Raw genomic sequence first — 19,255 nt, forward strand, 5'->3', positions numbered from 1 at the left:
GAGGACATTTGTGTCACTTTATTGTCCTCCTCTTCTCCAAGTTTAACTTGTTACAAAACAAGACGAACTCCACATGATATGATTATAGCTATTGCAGCGCTCAAGTTGATCATATTGCTGCACAACAATAGGAGATTTTAGATTTTTTTTGACCAAATCAGCAGGGGAGTCCCCTACCTATATTTTTTCTTTTCAGAAATGCTATACAACACATGTGTGTTTTAGCGCAAAAAAACACATGGATTTTGTCTCTACTCTCTCTGTCTCCGTTCTGCTGATCCCGCCCGCGTCCGCTGGCTCCGCAACGTCTGCTAGCACTTGTTTGGTGGACCAAGCTGTGCGCCCGCGTCCGCTGGCTCCGCGTCCGCTGGACCAAGCTGTGCGATACGCGTCTGCTAGCACGCGTGCGGTTAATTTGTCTTTTTTTTTGTCCTTCCATAGAAAAAAATTGTTTCTTGTGATATGTGGATCTGTGATCTTGTGATTTGTGATTGTCTAGAGATAGAAGAAGACTGAAGGTTGAAGGTAGAAGGAGGGTGGAGGCTGTTGGATCTTAATTCTATGGTGAAAAAAATTCATGTGTTGAAACTGCATAAAACACATGGTTGTTAGATAGACAGACTCTTTTCTTTTTCCATTAAATGAAAGAATGAAAGTTACAGCATGTACAAAAAGGGAGAAAGGAAGGCAACAAAGTTACAAGGCTTTGAAGCCCAAAGAAAGAAAACATTCAAATGGAATAGCTATCTCTCCAGATCCTGAGTGGGTTCTGTCTTCTGGAATTGGCCTTAGTGCACACTTGACCAAGCTCTTCCTGTAAGCACCTCTTCCATTCATTAATATTGATTTGTCCATTATCAAAGATCACAACGTTCCTCGTGGTCCAGATAACCCAGCAAGCGGTGATGCAGATCTCTCTAAAGATGTGGCTTCCAAAATTTGTTCTAGCATCAATTACCCTGTCCAGTGGTGGTAAATTCAGGTTCCAAGAGATGGGAATGGAATTCCTGCATGTTTGACTGAAAGGACACTCAAAAAACAGGTGAAAGTTCGTTTCTTCATGGACAGCATTACACAGGACACAATTGTAATAATCCAACTCCATGTTCTTTCTTCTCAGTTGGTTTCTTGTGTTCAATCTGTCTCTTAGAAGGAGCCAAAAGAAGAACTTGTGTTTTCCCAAATTGCTTGATCCCCACATCCAAGCAAAGAGAGGGAAGCTTCTGTGTGTCCAATCAGGATGTTGTAAGCTTTCTTGCTGCTGAATCTCGAATTACCCCATGAATAGCTCCAACTGTCAGTACCATTGATGTCCCAATTTGTTTCTTATACTAATTCAAGTACCTCTTCCAGCTGTGCTGCTGCTAGAGCTGTTAGTGGTAACCTGAATATTCTATCTGCATCTTGATCAAGAAAGAATCTGATGGAACACTTAGGTTTTCTGTTGAAGGAAAATAATTGTGGATACTTATCTTTGAGAGGTTGGCCTGCCCAACCGCCAGCCGAGAATAACTCAGTATTGCCCTTTATAGGATTACAAATGGAGAGGTTCTGAAACTTCTCAAACAGTTTAAGGATTTCTTTCCACCAGAAAGAGCCCACTGGACTTCTAGCCTGTGGAGGGGTTGTGTGTTGGAGTAGAAGCTGGACCATGTCAGGGATACCCAGGGAATGTTGGCATTGTTGTAAAATTTATCCAGGTGATTCATCAATAGAGCATTGTTCTGACTTTCAATGTCAATTATTCCTAAGCCACCTTGGTTTTTGGGTTTGCAAGCTGTTTCCCAAGCCACAAGACGTGAGCGTTTTCTGTTGATACCCCCTTACTCCAAAGACAATGCTTTCTATAGATGTCTATTTGTTTCACCACCTGTGGAGGAATCTTAAGACTGCACATGTAGAAAGTTGGTAGGGCAATCAAAACTGAGTTCACCATAATTAGTCAACCATCATAGGATAGGAACTTGCTGATACCTAAGAGCCTCCTTTCAATTCTGGTTAACAATGGAGAAAACTCATGGAAAGTTGGCTTAGTGGTTCCAAGGGGGAGTCCCAAGTAGGTAAAAGGCATGTCACCCAGTTGACATCCAAAGGTCCTAGCCAAATGCATGGCTCTATTTTCTGTTAGATTTATAGGAACCAAGAATGATTTCCTGAAATTTACATGAAGCCTAGTAGAGATTTCAGATTTGAACAAATATAAAAACCGCTTCATCTCGGACTCGACAACTGTAAGGTGCTGCCCCAGACTATGGCTGGCTTCTTCTACGACATCAAGAACAGCAAGCGACACTTCACCGGTGTCACCGGTGATCGCCCCTCCTTGTCCTTCTTGCCCTTCCTCATGGATAATGTAGCTATCTCAGATTGCTGCAACGGCCTCATCCTATGCTGGTGCGTTGGGGCTATTGGATACCGCTATGTCGTCTACCATCAGGCAACCCGGAAGTTGCTGGTATTGCCGCCTAGCATCTGTTCTGTTGGTGAGGCTCGATTGGGATTCGATCCGATAGTCTCCTCGCACTTTCATGTGTTTGAATATGTGGAGGAGGATGATTGTGTAATTGTGGAGATCTACTCATCTGAAATAGTAGCATGGATCTATAAGGAATCTGAATAGGGCAAGGAGATTGATGTGCTACATTAAAAATCAGCGAGTGTGTTTCTTAATGGTTATCTACACATTATGGGGTACTCTTTGATACTTGCTGTGGATATGGAGGGAAAGACATGGAGGAAATTTCGTAAGCCTCGTGGTGCTTGTTGACGGTAGTTAACAACCATTATAAACCGTCAATATAACATGAATAAGGGCATAAGTATGATCACCAACAAAGGTATAGGAGTTTAAACTAATAAATTCCACGAGTTTTGGTAAAGCTGTATTTTCTGCTAGGTTTAACCAGAAAACCGTAAAGGTGGACCTATATGTCATATTTAATTGCGCTTATCCGCCGTGAAACAGACACTGCAAGGTTCTAGATGACACCAAAGGACACCATGTCGAGGTAGAGAGGAAGAGGCTGTCGGCCCCACCTACAGGCCGCCCGGCCCCTGGGCCCACCTGTCGGTCTCTGCGTTGCAATGTCGGTTCTCCACCGCCTCCTAGGTGTAACACCTCTGGTGTTACGAGCTTGCTTAGCACCTAGGTTAAGGTCTTAGGAAAATTAGCAAAATAAGTTCTCGAGTTGAAAAATTTAAAATCACGCATGAAATGATAAACAAACCCTATGCGACCTACCTTTAGTGGTCGAGAGAAATCAAATAAATATCTAAGTTAATTTACTTAGCGCGTAAAAATGCTAATGAAAATCCTAACAAGAAAAATAGGATAAGTAGTTTTAATTGTTTGGCACGAAAAACAATTTCTATAAAAAAATAATATATAACTTGTATTTAGTACTTAAATAAAAATTGAAGTACAAGTTTAGTAGATGGAAATGCAACTTTAACTTTTGGAAAATAAATGTTGTTAACTAGTGTTTTTGGGAGCTCAAAAAAATCAAATATGAAATTAAAATCAGACCTTTTCATTGAATCGACAAGAAGTTGAACTTGTGATTGAAGTGCCATTTTTGACGAATTATATTGAGCAAAATAATTAAATAGTGCTTAAATATTTTGTTCCTATGGTTTAGTATAAAGTATGGACTATTGCATGAAGTATTTGTTGGTTGAAGTTAACAAGGTTTAGACCAATTAAAAATTACGACAAAAGAGTTAATGGCTACTTAGCCCCAACTGAAACCCTTAACTTTTCTAAGTATGGAAGGGTAGTAGACAATGCCATTTTGGCATTTAAATTCTAACTAAAATGTTTAAACACTAGATCCATGTTTTTGTACTATTAGTTGCTTCTAAGTTAGCACTTGAGCATGGTGTAGGTTGAAGTTGTGTTGGATGTCACGTTGCACGCTCTAAATTTGCCTAAACCTCAAAATGCGCTCGGTTCGCGAACCGGCGTTCAGCGTGACGAACTCATGTTGGCACCTCCCTATCTCCCTCTCTGGTCGCTCTCTGGATGTGAGGATTGCTTCGCCAATTGGGTGTTAGTATCGGCTTTAGGTTAGTGGAATTCGTTGAACTCCGGTCATGTTGATCAGCAGCCTTTACTTCGCTTTAAAACACGTGCACATCATCGGTTGCTATCGCTCGGCCTGAGTCCGCAGTCACCGTGTGCATGCAAGCGCTGCTGGCGCCGAGCTCAAGCCATGGCTGGGCTATTGCCGCTAGCCAGCTCGCACGCCCGGTCGGTGCCGCGCGGCGTCCCTAGCCCTGCATTGGCCGGTCTTGGCTGGATGTGGCCTAGCTTTCGCTGCTGCTTCGCTAGCACGCCATGCTTGAGTGGCTGGCCGCTGTGCCGCGTGTAGGGTTGAGCTGAGGCTACGACTATCGTCACTCGACCAACCTGGCGCTCGCCCCGCCCCTCGATTCAACTACCACGTTGAGCCTCCGGGCATGTGCCACTGCCGCCGCGTCTAGGTCGACTGACCCCGGTCATAGTGGCGATGGTGATGCCTCTCTGCCTCACTTTGCCTCTGCTAGCCGACGCTGGGCTCAGGTCCTACCACTACATTCCAAGGCTTCGCGCCAAGCCTCCATGTCTTGTCATCTGGGCGCACGTGCTGGTGCTGCCACCATTGAGCGGAACCACCCCATCTTAACCTGCTCGGGCTCGCTCATGTGCCCTCTCCATGACCTTACCATGCGCAGGGTCACTGCTCCTTCCCTCCTAGCGTTAGCGGGCTTTGCCGCATAATTCCTCGCTCCAGTGGGTAGCTTAGGAAGTCGGCTAGCCGTCTCTTTCCCCTCAAGCCTGTCTGAGCACTACCGACTGGCAATTTGGCATTTTGCTCGCCGCCGGTCATGTGCGCCACCGAGCGGGTAGGTTTGGGGGTAAGGCCCGTAGGGTTGATAGCAGTTTAATTGCTCATAACCCTGAACTTGCCTTGACTCCCTCTATCTGGTGCTCACGCTATTTTGGCGGGGCACTCATCGGTGATGTGGTGACGTGTCGGTGTCAGCCTTGGGACATCACCGTTGTGCCTGGGCGCACGTGTCTAGACCACCTTGGCCCTCCCCTGCTTCGACCATCGCCAAAGCGTGCACCATAGTGAGCTACTGATGCTTCTCCGCTATCTTTACCCTTTTGTGGGGGCATAGGTTCGCCAGAATGCTTGCGCCGTCATGTTAGTTGGTATGCCGATGCGAGCAGTGCATTAGCAGTCACCGTCTAACTTCTAATCACCGCCCAAGGTTTTGTCTTGGCTTCACGATGCTCGTCGGCATGCTTGTTTGATCGGTGCCTCGCTCCATTATCCGGCGTACGTGTGTAGTGTCGGTCGGAGCCGTGCTGTCATGCGCAGGGCATTGAGGACCGACTCAGTGAGAGGGTAAGGTTATTGAGGGTGCTTGATGCAAAACTTGTCTCTAGTGCAATAGTGCGCGGAGTCACCGTGTAGTAATCTGATAAGCCAGGGACCTTTTTGCTAAATGCACGAGTACGCTCGCGTAGCGGGCTAGTTGGGCCGGCCTGCTGGCGCACGGCCATGCCCTGCGCGGGCCGCAGCGGGCGGCTAGGCCGAATTGGTGGTTAGTGTTTCCCTTTTTCCTAAAGTATTTTCTAATTTAATTTTTAAGGCAAACTTGTAAATTCAATATAAATTTGTGTAGTAGACAAAAAATTGTGAAACGAATTTTGTTGGGTTCCTAAAATCACGATCTATCTCCTAGTATATCTTGTTCGCATAGTTTTATAGTATTTTTAGCAGTTATCTAATTAAATTGAGATGCTTAATATTATTAAGATATAAACTTATAAGAATTTTTATGATTAATCAGTGCTAGTGTTAATTCTAGAAATTTCACAGTAAGTTCCTAATATCATGAGGTGCTCACTATAATTTTTGTATCTCCATAATAATTAGTTTGCTAAGATAGCTAATGAGTCCTAGTTCGAATATATATTAAATCAATGAAATGAAGTAAAAGAAACACCTTGGGATTTTAGAACTAAAACATTTTTCTGGGAAACGACGCCTTACTCGACAAAGTGGATACATAGCCTAGTACGTTAGTCATAGAGTTAGCTCGTTAGCTTGAGAGGCATCAACGTATTTTAAGAGTTGCGGTTGCCATTGGTTAATTACGTTTCTACGTTGCATCCACGTGTATAATAGGAACAACGACGACTTTCGGAGTCATTTGGAGTAGTAGAAAGGATGGTGCCCTGATGATTGGGTCACCATGATGGAATGCTAACTTTTGGTTATATCTTACCTAGGCAAGCCCCGATGCATAGCCGCTATTATTCTGCACTTTATCTTATGCTTGTGCATTAAGTTTTAAGGAGTTGAATAAAATCCACTTGAATATATATATCCTTATGCTACGAGTCCTACTAGTATGTCAGGATCATGTAGATTGCTATGCTAAAGGATTCCGGTAGAAGTCGAGTGATTACCTGTCACTCGTGAGAGTTAGGAAAGACATTATTGTTCTTATTATCATATAACTATCACATGGAATATATATGGATGATAATTGGAGACCGAGCGGGACTGTGCTTTGGATTTGGATTTGGACTTGGTTAGGCAACCGAGCGAGGCTCCGGTTGCATTTGTCCCGCTTGTGTCGATTATGGACCATCCGTTGCTGTGGATGGTAGTCAAGTCACAGACTTATTAACCTGAGCACATACTTGCTTATGGGAGCGGGAAGACTTGTTGCTCTCTTGTCATGGGTTTCGGCTCTTTTCGGACCAACTTTTAGGGGTGGGTATTAGGTGGAGGTCTAAGCACCATACTGAGACCGGGTCTCAGGTGTTGGGGGCTTGGAGTCCAAGTTTGGACGGAGACCTGGACCCCTTGATAGGAGTGGAATGGGTTGGTCTTGTTTGTGCCTAGGGTACAAGCAAGGAGTGTGTTTCAGGGTATCAGCTAGGATACATTGATTTGCGAATAGCCATTTCTTTTGAGACAGTATGACTTGGCTATGGTCTAGCATCGTAGTAAGAACTGGAACATGGAAGGTGATAAAATGGTTCTAATTGCTTACCACATGCTTGAAAGTAGCATAGGTGCTTACCTAGAATGATTAGCTAATTAACTAAAAATAACTGCTAAAAACTCTGAACATAAGGTTGCACTATTAGTAATGTTTCCTGCAAATGCAATTAACCAGCAAGCCAAAATAAGCCTTGCATATCCTTGGAGTCTTTTATTTTCCTCCTATCAGGTAAGTCTTGCTGAGTACAATCGAGTACTCAGGGTTTTATTCCCCCTGTTGCAGGTGATAGGTGGATGCTGGTAGAGCTGACCTTGTGTGTGGAAACCTCCTGGTGGGCTCAGCGAGGGTTTCCTTACATTGCGAACATAGAGTTTTAATTACAACCTTCACGAATAAAGTTTTGGAACAAAAAGCTTATGATTTGCTATCCTCACATGTATATAATTATGTTTCATGCTTAACGTTCAATAGATTACAAGTAAACTTAATTTCCACTGAAACTCTAATCACGTGTTTTATACCACTATCGTAATTGTCTTGTTTATCATTCTGATGTTGTAATAAAGTGATGTAAAGAAATGCCTAAGAATGTTGTAAGCTTTATCCTCTCATTTATTATCCTGACGAAAAATGTGGATTTTTGAGTTCTCTCTTTGGGTGTGCCCGATGGAAAAACATGGTTTAGTGCACTCTCTTGGGTACTTAGGGTCTAATGGAAGACAAATACTCTATAGAGGGCATTAGATCAGGCGGTTCTGCCACACTAGGTTGCATCTACGCCGTTCCTTAAGTCGATTTGATCCAAGGGCTCACATTTGATGCTCTGGTCTATATATACCAGCCCCTGCCACCCCCTGAGGTATCAAGTCATTTGAGAAGACAGAAACCCTAATCATCCTCAGAGCTCCACCAAATTCTAGGGCATAGTTAGCTAGGTTAGGTCTAGAGGGAGGCAAGCAGGCTTCGCTTGGATTCCCGATCTTGTCAAGAGAGTGGTTTGGTATAATCCTTGTACCCCCTCTCTTTTATATCTCCATTATTTTTATATGCTTGCTATAATTGTTATGACAATATTAGTATTCATCTTATTCATGTTCTTTGTTATAATGTTCATCGTCTACTTTGATTATATACTTAGTATAGCTAGTTTATCATTATGTTTATGCATAAGTTCGCAAAGCGCTCGCTCCAAAGTACATGGGGTGAGTGGTCGACATTGTGTAAGTGTGGTGCTTATACGTTGTTTACCGGTGGATACACCCTACATTCTGGGCCATGTGGTAGATTACGGATGTGACACTCCCGTTGAGTCCTTTCTAGTCCACTCCCCGAATATAGGTATACAAGTAGGATCTAGTTACAAAGGATGACAAGCTCTGTTCTTAATCTTTCTTAGTAATATCTCTTATGTGTAGATATAAAGATGATCTTAGCCATAATTACTAGGTGTAATTGCACTAATCAATGTATGCTTTGACTTGTAATTAAGAATGACTTAGGAACTATTCCTCTAATATTCTACCTGACCATGCTAATGCCATAGAAAGGAGTACTCTGAGTGATTTATCATTATTGATGATCAATACTTATCATATATATATATATATATATCTTATCCTATGACTTACCCCTGTTATGAGTAGAATATTGGTATGGTTTACTTCTCCATCAATAGTATAAGTTATCAATACATGTCGATGCTAGACCTTCCCTGTGGTAAAAATATAAATAACGATACCTGGAATACTCTCGGGTGAAGTGCTACAATGCTATAATTATCTGTGCGCTTATAGATTCCTTTTCATTCATATATCTTTATATGCTTTCTGGTCACATAAAATGATAAAGAATTACTTAGTATCATTCTAGTAGTGATGCTAGGCAGTACCAACAAGCATCTCTGGCACCATCACTAGGGATGACAACCTAGTAAAGTAATGTTAGGAGATGTAGGTAATTAATATGTGGCTGCTAAAACAAGTGACAAGTCAATAAATACCAACAAGCATTTCTGGCGCCGTTGCTGGGGAAGGTAGCTAGACAAAGGAAGTATTGATAAACTTATACTTATTGATGTGATCAAGATAAACCACTGACCTCTGCTCAAACAGGCTTACCCTTGTTTTGTCTACTTGTGTATCTTATGGAGGGTAATGTATGATCGGTTTTAACCTTCCGACAAACTACGTTGAAGATCCCAAAGCATTAATTAGGAGAACTAGAGCCAAACTCAAGAAAGTCCCAGCTTCAGAATCGGAAGACAACCGGATAAGGCAAAGCTTAACACCTAAATTTGAAGCCATGACTGACAAGACTCTTCATGAATTCTCTACTCCAACCACTGCCAGCATCGTACTGGACCTAATGTCAATGTTGGAGACAATGGATTCGAGCTCAAGCCAGCTCTTATCAATATGGTGCAAGCAAGCCAGTTTTGTGGAAAGGCACATGAATATGCAAGTGCACATCTCCAACACTTCCTGGAGATCTATAGCACTTTCACCATCAAAGGAGTAACCAAGGATGCCATACTACTTTGCCTCTTCCCATTCTCACTTTTGGGGAAGGCGAAGTAGTGGTTCTACGCCAACAAAGATAGAAATACTACATGGGATAACTGCTCCACTGCCTTCCTAGCCAAGTTCTTTCCCATGGGCAAGACCAATGCTCTGCGTGGGAGAATCTCAAGCTTTCAGCAACAACATGATGAATCTGTCCCTGAGGAATGGGAACGCTTTCAAGACTACATTGTAGAATGTCCTCATCATGGGATGGAAAATTGGCTACTCATGTAGACCTTCTACCATGGTTAACCAACAGTACCCGTGAGACTGTGGATGCTGCTGCTGGAGGTGCATTTCTGTCACTCACGCTTCCAGCTGCAACAACTCTTGTAGAGATGATGGCCTCCAACCATGGTTGGAATGAAGAACAAGTTCAAACCCGCAAGAGGGGTGGAGGTATGCATCAACTTAAGAAGGTATACATGCTGTCTACCAAGATGGACCTACTGATAAAGAAGCTCGAAGATCGAGCTAATGAGAAGAAAGAAGTCATGCACATTCATGATTCCAGCATGACATGTGAAGAGTGTGGAAACACTAGGCATTCAGGGAACAACTGTCCTGAAATTCATGAGGATGTGATCTTCGTCAACAATAACTACTATCATCCTCAACAAAATCAAGGATGGAACCAGCAACAGAGGCTGAACTACCAAAGTAACTACCAAGGTAACCCTCAAGGTAACAATTATAATAACTTCAATCAACCACCCTTGAGAGAATTAATTGCTAGCCAATCTAGACTCATGGAACGATTATTTAAGAAGGTAGCTACCAATGATAAAATTCTAGAAAATATACGTAATAGAATGGATAGTTTTGCTTCTGCCATTAAGAATCAACATAGCTTTAATAAAATGATAGAATCACAAATAGCTCAGCTGGTGGCTGCTGTTCCTCCATCCGACAAAGGTAAAATTCTAGGGCAACCTGAAGATCTAGAAACTGCAAATCTTGTCGATATTCACAATGCAGCTTACTAGTACCCGGAGCCATCGATAGGAAGGTGGATAGATTATACCTTGCCAAAAAAGAAGGGCGATCCAGGGAGACCTGTCATCCCTATCGCCATTAGACCTCACATCTTCAAAGAAGCTGTGTGTAACTTTGGAGCAAGTGTCAACATCATGCCAAAGATAATCTATGAGAAAATCTTAGGAGATCCTTTGTTGTACACAAATATGCGTTTGTAGCTTGTAGATCAGTCACTCTGCTACCTCAAGGGAGTTCTTGAAGACGCCATTATTCGAGTGGGACAATCATATGTTCCGTAGACTTTGTGGTTTTGGAAACAAGTGGAGATAAAAGGGCACCCATCATCTTGGGCCGACCTTTCCTAAGCACCGCAAAGGCCATCATCTACGTAGATAGTACAAAGATCTGCTTCATAATCAAGGACAAGAAAGAGAAGTTTTCTTTCAAGAATCGTATCCTGCAATCTCCTAGACATCCGCAGACACCGTACCCATCCAAAGAGACAACAGTGACTAAGAAGAAGAACAACAGAAGATGAAGGAAGAACAAGGTCAGGCAGCCACAAGAAGAATCAGTTAAAATGATCAACACACTCAGATCAGAGTATGACGACCTCCTCGCTTCACCATTCCTTGCCAAGAAGGATGATCCTGGTGTACCAACGATCGAGTGTACCATTGGACAAAGAATCTTCCACAAGACCTTCTGCGACATTGGATCGGGTGTCAACATAATATCCAAGGTAACATATGAATATTTATTTGGTAACGAACCCTTGTACCCTACATATATCTAGTTGCAGATGGCAGACCAATCAATCCGATTACCGGAAGGAATAGCAAATGACATTATGGTAAGAATATACGACCACTTTGCCCCTGCCGACTTCATGGTTTTGGACATGGGAGAAGAAGAAGACGATACACCCATCATCCTAGGGAGACCGTTCCTCAACACCACCAACGCGATCATCTACGTCGGATCTGGACAAGTCCACTTCTAATTCCCTAGAGACAAGGTATGTTGTTATTGTTGATGGTAGTTAACAACCATTATAAACCATCAATTAAACATGGATAAGAGCATAAATGTAATCACCAATGAAGGTTTAGGGGTTTAAACTAATAAATTCCATGAGTTTTGGTGAATCTATGTTTTCATGAGGGTTTATCCAGAAAACCGCCAAGGAGGACCTAATCATCAAAGGAAATTATAGAATTTCGCCGTGGTACCTACATGGGAAGACTCTAGAAGGGTCTAGAAGGCAAATCATCGAAGTGGGGCTTGACCCACTGCCATGTGGGGTTGACCGACCTGTAGGTGGGGCCGCTCGGCCCTTGTGGGCATCACCTATCAGCCTACTTCATATGTCAGTTCCCCACTGCCTCTGAGGATGCATCTAAGCCATTGCTTAAGTCGGTTTGATCCAAGGGCTCATGTTGGACCCTCAGGGCTATATATACCAGCCCCTGCCCCTCCCTTAGTAGAGATCCTCAGAGATCCTGAAACCCTAATTTATATTCTCCTCATGAGGATCAGAGCTAGCTATCAAGAGAAGATTGGACCTCCATATGATCTAGTCTTTAGAAATAGAGAGATAGAGAGTGAGGGAAGAGTTTGGAGGAGATGCCAGCCTGTTGGTGCTCTCTCTATGGTTTGTACCTTGGTGGAAGTCATCCTTGCATCTGAGATTTCTCTGGTAATCTAGTTCTGATTTAAGTAAGTAACATGTTTATATTGTTCTTCTGGTTTGCGAGTGTATTTTGAGTGCTTTCATCTAGTAGCCTTAGGTTAAAGTATTATTCATAGTGTAAGCATGGTGCTTAGATTCGGGTAACTCGTGGATGTACCCTACATTCCGGATCAGTGGTAGCTCACGAGGGTGACTCTTATAGCCTCGTTGAATCCTCTGTAGTCCACCTTCCGTTTGTAGGACTAGTAAGATTTAGTTATTATAGGAAACATACTCTGTCTATGTTTCCCTTAGTAATATCCCCAGTCGAACAATAGAAGACATAGCTTATCGAGATTAGAACTAGAAGACCTTAGCGGTCTCGTCTACACTCCTGACTTTCTTAGGCCATGTTGCTACTCTAGGTTAAGTTGGACCATAGTTAACCTCACATGTTTTCCTATGGATACGATACTTGGAATACCTCCGGGTGAAAGCTACAGCAGTATCCATGCGCTTGCGGATTTATCTATGTGTGTTAAAATATACCAAAAGTTATTTCAATAGTTATATTACTTATGAGCAGCCGAAGAAGAACCGCTCCTAGAGGAGACATTGATCATCCTGATGTCAATGGAACCAACCCCTGTGGAATGAATGGGAGGAAGATGAACAACCTAAAGAATTTGTGAAGATGGAACCTACACCGCCTAAGGCAAGCCCACCGGCCAAGCAGGTGCGGAAGGAGAAGGTCACATCATCAGAATCACAAGGGGTGCAACCATCAGGGTCTCCATCACCAAGATCGGATGATGCACCCGAAGAATGAATAAGACTGGAGTAAAGTCCTGTCCGGAGGACTTAAAAATCCGAACCTTTGTTGTGAGGTAATATCGGTAGTTATCCATATTTATTTTGAGTGTTGCATGAATTGTTCTTACTTTAGCATATGTACTTTTCTACATTAGCATTGCATTTGTTAAAAATATATGCATACATCTAGTTATATTTCATTTTTTGCATATAAAGAAAAATAAAAAAGTTTTATTACTGCAGATCATCATCGCATAGGAAAAGAAAATAAAAATATTATTGCGCCCTTAAGCCCCATGTGAATAATTGTCATGGTGTAACAAGCCTAAGGAATATTCACCGTGGTGGCATAAAAATAATATATATATATATATACATATATATATATACACTATGCCTACATATTTTCTTTCTTGCATATAAAAAAATAGAAAATCCAAAAATATTAGATAGACATCCTGTTAAAATTCTGCCATTAAAAAATCTCGCCTGAAAAAAAGAGAACAAAGAAAGAGATGAATATGATAGCCCATGTTTTCTTGCAAGGTTATGTTTCCAAATTCCAGAAAAAGAGATAAGTTTTCAAGGAGCAAAGTAGAATTAGGTTAGCCACCATATATATACCATACATTCACAGACATGCACATCTTGATTTGATTGTATGACTCAACTCTCTTTGGATCCGAGGTTTGACTTCACGATATATGTATTGCAAGTATGCTCTTTCATGCTTTTTCCACTCCTATGAGCTCCGTATAAGCTTTAGTTGTAGGAAGAGAATGGCATAACATCACAATTGCCTTTGGTAAGGATCCAAAAATACCACATATATTGAGAGACTTGAGAGTGTCATACAATGAAAGCTCTGAGTTTTATTTTAAAAACTTACAAAAACTCTAGAATACTGGTTGAGCAAAGAACTTGAGACATAGTGCTTGACTTGATCGTTCTATCTTTCAATTGCTCAAGACCCAAGTGAAGGCTAAGAAGTCCCATGGTTTAAGGTAATATGGGTGAGTTTGAAAGTCAGATCGGTTTATTCTAATCCAGAGGAGAATTCTTGTTTGAACGCACATGTACTTTTGAGGAGTGAAAGCAATGAAGTAACTCCTAATCCAATTTTTGCTAAGTTTAATTTTGCTAAGGGACTAGCAAAGGTTAAGCTTGGGGGAGCTTATTGATGGTAGTTAACAACCATTATAAACCATCAATATAACATGAATAAGGGCATAAGTATGATCACCAACAAAGGTATAGGGGTTTAAACTAATAAATTCCATGAGTTTTGGTGAATCTGTATTTTCTATAGGGTTTAACCAGAAAACCGTCAAGGTGGACCTACATGTTAGATTTAATTGGGCCTATCAACCGCGAAACAGACACTAGAAGGTTCTAGAGGACCCTAGAGGACACGACGCCGAGGCAGAGAGGTAGAGGCTGCCAGGTGGGGCCGGCCGGTTGCACCTCTAGGCCGCCCGGCCCCTAGGCCCACCTATGAGTCTCCATGTTGCAATGTTGGTTCTCCACTGCCTCATAGGTTGCATCTACGCCATTCCTTAAGTCGGTTTGATCCAAGGGCTCATGTTTGATGCTCTGGGCTATATATACTAGCCCCTGCCACCCCCTAAGGCATCAAGTCATTTGAGAAGACAGAAACCTTAATCATCCTCAGAGCTCCACCATATTCTAGGGCATAGTTAGTTAGGTTAGGTCTAGAGGGAGGCAAGCAGGCTTCGCTTGGATTCCCGATCATGTCAAGAGCGTGGTTTGGTATAATTCTTGTACCCCCTCTCTTTTGTATCTCCATTATTTTTATATGCTTGCTACAATTGTTATGTCAATATTAGTATTCATCTTATTCATGTTCTTTGTTATAATGTTCATCGTCTACTTTGATTATATACTTAGTATATCTAGTTTATCATTATGTTTATGCATAAGTTCGCAAAGCGCTTGCTCCAAAGTACATGGGGTGAGTGGTCGACATTGTGTAAGCGTGGTGCTTATACGTTGTTTACTTGCGGATACACCCTATATTCTAGGCCATGTGGTAGATCACGGATGTGACACTCCTGTTGAGTCCTTTGTAGTCCACTCCCTGAATATAGGTATACAAGTAGGATCTAGTTACGAAGGAAGACAAACTATGTTCTTAATCTTCCTTAGTAATATCCCTTATGTGTAGATATAAAGATGATCTTAGCCATGATTACTAGATGCAATTGCACTAATCAATGTATGCTTTGACTTGTAATTAAGAATGACTTAGGAATTATGTCTCTAATATTCTACCTGACCATGCTAATGCCCTAGAAAGGAGTACTGTTAGTAATTTATCATTATTGATGATCAATATGACTTACCCCTGTTATGAGTAGAATATTAGTTTTGGTTTACTTCTCTATCAATAGTATAAGTTATCAATACATGTCCATGCTAGACCTTCCTTGTGGTAAAAATATAAATAATGATACCTGGAATACTCTTGGGTGAAGTGTTACAATGGTATAATTATCTGTGCGCTTGTAGATTCCTTTTCATTCATATATCTTTATATTCTTTCCGGTCACATAAAATGATAAAGAACTACTTAGTATCATTCTAGTAGTGATGCTTGGCAGTACCAACAAGCATCTCTAGCACCATCACTAGGGATGACAACCTAGTAAAGTAATGTTAATTGATGTAGGTAATTAATAGGTGGCTACTAAAGCAAGTGACAAGTTAATAAATACCAATAGTGCTCTACCCTCCATCCATCAAGCTCAGGGTCACTTGTGTGTATGAACCGTTGGTGGTCGCAGTATACTAATAAATGGACATTGAAGCATATTGTCAGCACATTGAAGGTGTTTGGAAAGGCTAATTGAATTTGGTTACGTGGATTGTGATGTGGACTATACAACAGTTATAGTTCACCCATAATGGAATTTGATTTTCTTTTTTGGGGAGGAAAGAACAATCATCTCATATGACATGGACCACAGAAAAGTTCATGTCATCTCTGCCCGTGTCATTCGGTATGGTAGACGTAGCGTCCTGACGGAGTTCATCAGCAGACCTTACTATCTTCCTTATGTTCCCTTGTTCTCGGAGTCATTAGCATTGCAGTAAATAAAGCTGCATTTGATGTATCTCTTTATCATGACATGTTTAAATGGACCAATGTTGTTTGATTGTCTATGGACATGTTAATTTCCTCTAGGATGGATGTTGTTATTATTGCAGTAAACTAATGTGCCATCTTTGTTTTGTTTGGAAGTTGGATTATTTCTCTAGCACGAACAATACATTACGGTGGTGTTATAGCTCCCGTCGCCGTTTCATATGGTGATTCAGCATTAGTGTTGGATCGCCTAGAGGTCCATGCCCTCCTTTGCGAGGAGGAAGAAGAAGGACTACGAGACAATGAAGAAGGAAGAAGCACTGTAGTAGAATACTTATATTGATTTCTAATGATATGGGTACATGGGGAATGCTGATGAGGGCACTCCAAAATACACAAAAGTAACACCTCAAAAGCACTACAATGCACCCACCATTGTACTACTGGGCTAGGCTACTAGTACTAATTAACTACACCTAAATGTGACTTAGTCTTGCTCGACAGCGCTGCCCTCACCATTGCTAGAGGAGGATGCCTCCGACGTAGTGTCATCGCTCGAATCGTCATCGTCCTCCTCGTCATCATTAGACACGATCTCGATGGGCAACAATGGAGGGATCTATTGGTGGTCCTTAACAACTATTTTTAACCACCAACTTTCACACAAAATCCACTAAAATTAACACTAGACTTAGAATTAGGGCTTATGACTAACAAGTTCCATAAGTTTTGGTGATTTTATCATTTGCAGGAGGACATTTGTGAAAATACATAAAATGCGCTAAGAAAAGAGGAAGAAAAGGGAAAAGGCCACTTACCAAATGACCCTAGGCCCAAGCACTCGTGAATGGGGCCTAGGCCCAGCATACACCCCACCAAACAAAGGTGGCTGGGGGTGGCCTTTCCTGGGGTCGGCCGACGATGCGCCTTGGCCCCATCTCCCACGTGGCGGTCTAGAGTTATTACCTAAGGGCGGTGTGGGGGTGTATCCAAGGAATATTCCCCCCAAACCATCTTTGGAGCACTATATAAGAGGGGGAGCTCTCTCTCACACAGAGTAAGACACAAGAGCAAGAGAAGAATAAGAGCACCACTCCAAGGGCATAGTCCCTAGCTAGCTAGAACTAAGAGATAGGGAGAGATGTGAGTAAGAGTACGGGGAAATGCCAGGATTGTTGGTAGTCTCCCCAAGATTGTACCTTGACAAACACCTACTTTGTACCTCAATAGATTCTTCCTCTAAGTAAGTGTTCATGATTCTTATGGTGGTGAGTCTTTTTGGTTATTTAAGCTCTATTCTTATTTATTTGTGGGTTCATCGTCCATTCTAGTGGCGAATGCTCTAGTAGAGGACTCCTAATGAAGACAGAAGTTCCTGTATGACGCTAGAGTAGCAATTGATAGCGTAGGCATGGTATCTAGGCAAGAGGTTACCTTGGTTTATCTCATTCCCCATGGTTGAGGGGTAGACAACAGGTGGTGATAGCCCTATCCATCCTTTGTAATCCCCGATGTTCGTGTTCGGTGTAGGGCTACAGGCCAGGATCGCTTGGTAGACTAGGTGCGGTACAATGCCTGAAGTAAGCGAGTAAAAGTAGAGTTTATCGTTCCTTAGACCCTAAAGCCATAAGGATCCATCTCTATCCTTGCCAGCTTATCCTTGTGTTGTCCTTGGACAAACTCGCTAGAAGAGTACACACATTCCCTGTGGATTCGATACCCTTGAATACTCTAAGGTGAAAGCTACAATGGTATCCATACGCTTGCGGATTTATTCGTGACGTAAGAAATACCAACAAGCTTTCTAGCGCCGTTGCCAGGGAACAGTTGCCGTTGTTGACACCAAAATTTGGTTCGGGGTGTGAAAATCCTAAGTTTCAGGGTTTATCAAGGAAAGCCGAGATATTTAGCAAGATCAGCTAACCAAATTACCATCAGGATCAGTTGGGTAAGGTGACATCATCTCAAGGGGTAGGCCCTATCAAGAGAGGTGGCATGGCATGAACCAAAGAGACACATCAGACTTCACAGAAAGGAAAGGATTGAAGTCCAAGTTATCTCAATTTAGAGTATTTTATTTTCCAAGTTTTGTAACTGGTCTTGTTCGACCAGGACTCATAGTCAAGCCTCGGGTATAAATATTGAACCCTGGCTATTGTAATAGACATCTCTCATTGATCAATCAACCAGTACCTTTACTTTTTGGCTTACGCCACCCCTTAGGAGTAGGAGTAGAGTAGATTTCGGTGAGTTCTTCGGGCAAGCAGGGCTGCATCGGTTAGGTCCGACCTCTAGTTTGTTTGTGAGTATCCGTCACGACTTATACTTTGTTTACAAGGTTGCATCGGTACGTCTCGACCTCTTGTAAGCTTTGCATAAGTTAGTTATCATCAGTTATTGTAAGGTTGCATCGGTCCGGCTCGAATCTCTTACAATCTCTGATATAAGTTACCCTCGGTTCTTATCAAAATTTGTACTGTTGCATCGGTCCGGCTCGATCTCATAAAATTTTGACACGGATTAGTTATCGGTTGAATCTATTAAGATTGGTAGGGTTTCCTTGCTGTTTTTAATAGATTCGCTAGTTATCGATCTTGTTATAATTAGTACTCTTACTATTTATAACAACATCACCCCTTGCCCGATTAAGATTGAAATGGATCGGCTTTATATCTCTTTGAACTATCGTCTTGTTGGTTTATCCTGTTCATATCCCACTTTGACAATGGTTCCGACTAGATTAGTCATTTTGTCCCAATATTGATCGAAGATAGCATGTGATCAGGGCATGCTTAACCCTAAATAAGCTTGCTAGTTGATGAGATCGAGTCTAGAACTGCTATTATGGCTGTCATCGACCTGGTCGACCCCCACTGTTAGCACTGTAGATTGGAAATCATCAATTAATAAGTCTTGTTTATGGTCAAACATAGCCTCTAGCTGCATGCTATGTTCGCATCGGCTATTTAGCCGATCACCTATGCTTTTACGATCGTAACATGGTTTCATGATTCTGTTAAGTGTGGATAGACTCATATTCTCTAAAGGTTTAATCTGTTATCTTTATTATGGCTGTCATCGATCCGGTCAAACCCCACAGTTAGAGATAATATGTTA

General features: G+C 42.0%; 1 protein-coding gene and 1 non-coding gene across 2 annotated transcripts; one reads left to right on the forward strand and one right to left on the reverse strand.

Annotated features, from left to right (window-relative positions):
• Nucleotides 1–2,251: 2,251 nt before the first annotated feature.
• On the forward strand, nt 2,252–2,620 carry LOC136489481 (uncharacterized). Its single transcript, XM_066486101.1, has one exon. It carries the CDS (start codon nt 2,252–2,254, stop codon nt 2,618–2,620), a length of 369 nt encoding a protein of 122 aa, XP_066342198.1.
• A 7,052-nt stretch (nt 2,621–9,672) lies between these two features.
• LOC136490356 (small nucleolar RNA R71) lies at nt 9,673–9,781 on the reverse strand. Its single transcript, XR_010767645.1, has one exon. It is a non-coding gene; the product is annotated as a small nucleolar RNA R71 (small nucleolar RNA).
• Nucleotides 9,782–19,255: the final 9,474 nt, after the last annotated feature.

The sequence above is a fragment of the Miscanthus floridulus genome, chromosome 10, assembly GCF_019320115.1.
Source record: "Miscanthus floridulus cultivar M001 chromosome 10, ASM1932011v1, whole genome shotgun sequence".
Lineage (NCBI taxonomy): Eukaryota > Viridiplantae > Streptophyta > Magnoliopsida > Poales > Poaceae > Miscanthus > Miscanthus floridulus.